A 5081-nucleotide genomic window follows, 5' to 3' on the forward strand; every position below is an offset into this window, starting at 1 on the left:
TTCTCTCTTCCTCTCTCTCTCTCTCTCTCTCTCTCTCTCTCTCTCTCCCCCCCTATCTCCCTCGCTCCCTCCAGTGGGGAACATCCCAGATGGAGTGCTGAGGGCGGCGGAGCTGAGGCAGAGTCACATGGGCAGCATGAAGGTTTGTCTCCTCCCCAGGGGAGGCTGGGGGAGGTAGAAAACAAAATGGCTGGATACCATTTCTTCACTGCCCGTCCTCCTCCGATTTCTACCTCCACCAGTACTTCTCAGATTGTACTTTTCTGATATACGTCTTACTAAAACTCAACACAGATTATTGCTCTAGTAAGTTGGTATGACATTGAATGAGCACTTATTGTGTGTGTGTGTGTGTGTGTGTGTGTGTGTGTGTGCACGGGTCTGTGTCTCTTTCTCTGTGTGTGTGTGCGTGTGCGTGTGCGTGTGCGTGTGTGTGTATGTTCGTGTTCCAGGACTTCAGCGTGGACTTCGGCCACTGCCCAGAGATCGGCGTGTACACGGGCTGCTGCCTGTTCCCCCCGGCCGAGCAGCTGACCACCCTCTGGGCCGAGAACAGGAAGGCCCTCCTCAGCATGCTGGTGGAGGTCAGCACAGCCTATGACCTCTGACCCCCTTCTGCACACTGGGGATTGTGATGAGAGCATTTTAAAGTTCGCTATCATTTTCTCACTCGCATCATGTCTCTCTCTTTCTCTCTCTTCTGGGCACCCCACTTCCTCTCTCTCTCTCTCTCTCCCCCTCTCTCTCTCTCTCTCTCTCTCTCTCTCTCTCTCTCTCTTGTTCCCTCCCTCCCTCCCTCTTCTGGGACCCCCCCCCGCCCCCCAGGTTCATAAAGGGGTGCGTGGGGTAGTGAAGGATAAGACGGGGAAGCCCATCGTGGGAGCCATGATCGTGCTGAACGGAGGTGTGAGGGTCTTCACCACCGAGGGGGGATACTTCCACGCCCTCCTGGCGCCTGGCAACCACAACATAGAGGCCGTCGCTGACGGCTACCAGCAGCAACGCCAGGAGGTGTGTGTGTGTGTGTGTGTGTGTGTGTCTGCGTGCCTGTGTGCGTGCGTGTGTGACTACTGCCGTTTCTACTTTGTACATATGACATATGAGGTCAAGAGGTCCCCTTCAGTGACCTTGTGCTTGTTCTCAGGTGGTGGTATCTTCGTACGAGGCTGCCAGCTCCATCATCATCGAGTTCGACATGGACAACCGCATCTTCGGCCTCCCCAGGGAGTTTGTGGTCGCCACGGCAGGTGAGCAGTGGGGAGGAACGGGCTTTGTGGAACAAACTGGAATCGGCACAGTGCTAGTGTGACAGTGGACCTGTCTGTCTGACTGTCTGTCTGTTTTGTCTGTCTCTCTCTAACCTGTTTGTCTCTTTAACCTCTGTCTGTCTCTTTAATCTGTTTGTCCTCTCTAACCTCTCTTTCTCTCTGTCTGTCTGCTTCACTTCTTTCGGGTCTCTCTAACCTGTCTGTCTATCTAACGTCTCTCTCTGCCTGTCTGTCTCTCTCTCCCTCTCTCTCTCTCTCTCTCCCCTCCTCTCTCTCTCTGTCTCTCTCTCTCTCTGTCTCTCTCTCTCTCTCTCTCCCTCTCTCTGTCTCTCTGTCTCTCTCTCTTTCTGTCTCTCTCTCTCTCTCTCTCTCTCTCTCTCTCTCTCTCTCTCTCTCTCACTACCTCCTCCTCTGCAGCAGCTTCCATGACGGCCCTGGTGGTGACGGCGTGCATCATCTGGTGCGTGTGCTCGGCCAAGTCCGGCCGACAGAAGGACGGCTTCCACCGCCTGCGGCAGCACCGGGACGAGTACGAGGACGAGATCCGCCTGACCTCCATGGGCTCCAAGAAGTCCCTGCTCTCCAACGAGTTCCAGGACGAGACGGAGAGCGACGAAGACACACTCTACGCCAACAAACTCTGAGAGTGCTCACGCTCGGGCCCACCCTATTTATCGGTACAACTACTCCTACTGCAGTCCCCCGCCCCGCTCCCCCCCGCCCGGGGCTGACCCTCAATTCTCGTTCTCTTTTTCTCTTTTTCTCTCTCTCTCTGACCGACCGAGGAGAGAGAGCGGAGGAGGAGGAGGAGGAGGAGGAGGGAAGAGGGTTGGTCCAGTGGGGCGTCCGTCCCTGAAAACACGTCTAGGGTCTCTCAACCCCTGCTCTCCTCCGGACCACCAGAGGGCGCTCTTTCATAGACTATAACTGTCCTCTCTGGCTGGCCTCCAAGCCAAAATCGTCCAAATGAACTCTTGCTTAGCTCTATCTGCGAAATGCACTCAGATGGCCCAGTGGAGCCAGGTGACTCTTTCACTGTCCTTTTTATTTATTAATTGATACGACTTCAACCTAGTTCAAATTTGATTCAAAACCAATTATTTCCATCCATGTCAATTGTCAATAATTACATCAATGGAATGTCATTGTTTCGCCACTATCCAGTTACCCAACCTTTCAGAAGGAGAACCAAACACAGTGCCTTGGCTCCTGTAGTGTTAGACACACAGTACATGGGTGGAGGTGGAGGTTTGAGAACCCGTAGTGAATAGATACCCTAGTCCGGATTATATAATCTCAGATGACGACCTAGTCCAGATTATAATCTGAGAAGATACCCTGATCTGGATTATATCATCTCAGATGATGACCTAGTCCATGTTAGAATCTGAGATGATACCCTAGTCCGGATTATATCATCTCAGATGAAATATAATCTCATACGATCCATCAGATACTCAGGTGGTATGAACGAGACGTGGTGGTAGACCAGGATCCGTGGTTGAGCACTGTACTCAAGTAATGCATTGTTTTCTGAGCAGAGAACTGAACTCCCAAGATTGAAGGCTGCTTGCGTTACTAGTTATATGCCCCTCCGCAGATTCAAAGACGTGTCTGAAAACACAGGCCCTCTATGCATAGAACTAACTGGTGCAAACCTGATTATTCTCTCAAAATGTGAATCAGTGGAGGCTGGTGGGAGGCAGACATCGGCAGAATGGGCTCATTGTAGTGGATGGAACGGAGGTTTGACACCATTCCTCGTTCCGTCCCATGCATTGCAATGAGCCCGTCCTCCGATTTCTACCTTCACAGGCCTCCCCTGGAACTACGATAGACAGAACGTATGCCTATCACGAATGTGTCTTTTTCTAGCTAGCATAGACCAGCTCATGCTCGAAAGGAGTCCATTTCTGACAATGATGCTGGAGAAGACGCATGCTTCACCCACGACTTAACACGAGTTACCCCCCAACCAACACGCCCGAGTTGTACATTTTGTTTTAGTTTTCTTTTTTGAACTTGTTATTTTGTCATGCACTCTATTTCTATTTGTACATAATCTGAATGAAAAGGCCTGATTCTGTCAGAACCAGAAGATCTTGACAAGTTTATTGCAAATGGACCTGCCGGCAGAAAATGTTGTGTTCTGTACATCTATATATCATTTTATGCCCCCTTTTCGAAGTCTAACCCCCCTCTACCTGTTCCTGGGTGTGATTGAGTAAGAGTCTAGCAGACGACATCATTACAGGGCTTAGATTGTGGCAGACAGGGACACCAACGTTTGACTGATCGGCAGACAGACCGAAATGTTCCCATAAATGTTCAGGGTTCGATTTGGAAGGGGTAAGATCCTACATCTGTGTCTAGGGGGCAACCTCACCCCGGGGCCACCGTCCAATGGGAAGAGATCAGACGAGGCTGGCGGAGGTAGAAATCCGAGGACGTGCTTGATACCATTCCTCATGCCGTTCCATGCATTACAATGAGCCCCGTCCTCTGATTTCTACCTCCACCAGCCTCCCCTGGAAGAGATTCAAAGTCTGCCTCCCCTCTCACACAATCAATACATTAATGTAGGAAAGCCAGCTCATCTTAGGGAAGAGGGAGGTATTTTTTAAGCTATGTCTTTGAGTGGATGTAGGCTACTGTGTGTGAGTGTGTTTACATAGCAGATCTGATGGAGAGAGTGTGTTCTTTGAATGTATGTTGCTGATTATGTTAATTTTATTTTATTTTTTTCTTCTTTTTATATGAAATTGATTGTATATAATGAAATGTTGCCAATTGTATTTGAATGAGAACAAAATAAGTGCAATTCAAGTTAACCATGAATCTACACACAAAACACATTTCATAACAAACCTGTTACTTTGTAGAAGTGGTGATAATGACATGCTAACATGAAAACTCTTCAACGCATTGATGGAATAAAACCAGTGGAAACTAAGTGTCGTGATTTCGGTTTCCTTCTATCTTCTCTCCTCTCTTTTTCTTAGCCATATTTGTAAATGACCCATATATTTTATAACATGTATAACAAGGTTAAGATAAGGACTTTTCATTATGGTACTTTGTATACCACATATTATTTGAATATCAAAATGTTATTATAGCCTACCGCCTTTATTTTGAAGAACACAACTTTAATTTGAAGAACACAAGTATATTCTCCCTGTGTTACTGCGCATGCGCGAGAGAGTTAGAAAGGAGAAGGTGGTTAAGAAAGACGGTTAAATTGGTATACGGATTTGTGAAGAATTATCGTCTCATTATCGTTTTATAGCAACTAGCTGGAAGGCGAAGAGGTATGTTTGTATTGACTGTCAATTTAATTTCATTGTTGTGTATGATTTGAATGTATTGATTCAATGCTGTGGAAAACGCTATGGAATTAGCAAAGTATACTGAATGCTAGCGGATGGATGCTGATTGTAGCTGTGTGTTGTTCTACTTTCAGCTCTTACGGTGTGTCTATGGTGCTTTTGGTGCGTGTAAATAAAAGGTTAAACTGCATCATTGACCATCAGTTATTAATAAGGAGTCACCGTCTATACTAAGTCCGGCTGGAATGCTACAGTAAGAGCTAGTCCCCCTCATCTATCCTGCCGCCACGCTGCATCAAGGAGTGTCTACTACGACGAACCGCGGGGCAACGTTGCTACTACAGTGCGACGCCATCTTGTGGGTCTAGACAAGGACTACCGTCAACGGGCAGCTGGCGAAAGGATTTGATGCAACGGTCAGATACGGTGGACATTCACTCGAAAGGAACAATTCATCTTCATCAAGAACATTAATGTCTTCATC

The 5081-nt window shown here is 48.0% G+C and overlaps 1 protein-coding gene across 1 annotated transcript in view; it reads left to right on the top strand.

Moving 5' to 3' along the window:
• Positions 1 to 4221, top strand: part of cpda (carboxypeptidase D, a) — a 25554-nt gene extending 21333 nt beyond the window's left edge. Inside the window, exons 17-21 of the mRNA XM_080534827.1 lie at positions 75 to 142; positions 453 to 584; positions 826 to 1011; positions 1145 to 1247; positions 1686 to 4221. Coding sequence (XP_080390953.1) covers positions 75 to 142; positions 453 to 584; positions 826 to 1011; positions 1145 to 1247; positions 1686 to 1912 — 716 coding nt within the window. The 3' untranslated portion in view covers positions 1913 to 4221. The remainder of the gene's footprint in view (positions 1 to 74; positions 143 to 452; positions 585 to 825; positions 1012 to 1144; positions 1248 to 1685) is intronic.
• The last annotated feature ends 860 nt before the right edge of the window (positions 4222 to 5081 follow it).

Source organism: Nansenia antarctica (assembly GCF_963989245.1).
Source record: "Nansenia antarctica genome assembly, chromosome: 1".
Lineage (NCBI taxonomy): Eukaryota > Metazoa > Chordata > Actinopteri > Argentiniformes > Microstomatidae > Nansenia > Nansenia antarctica.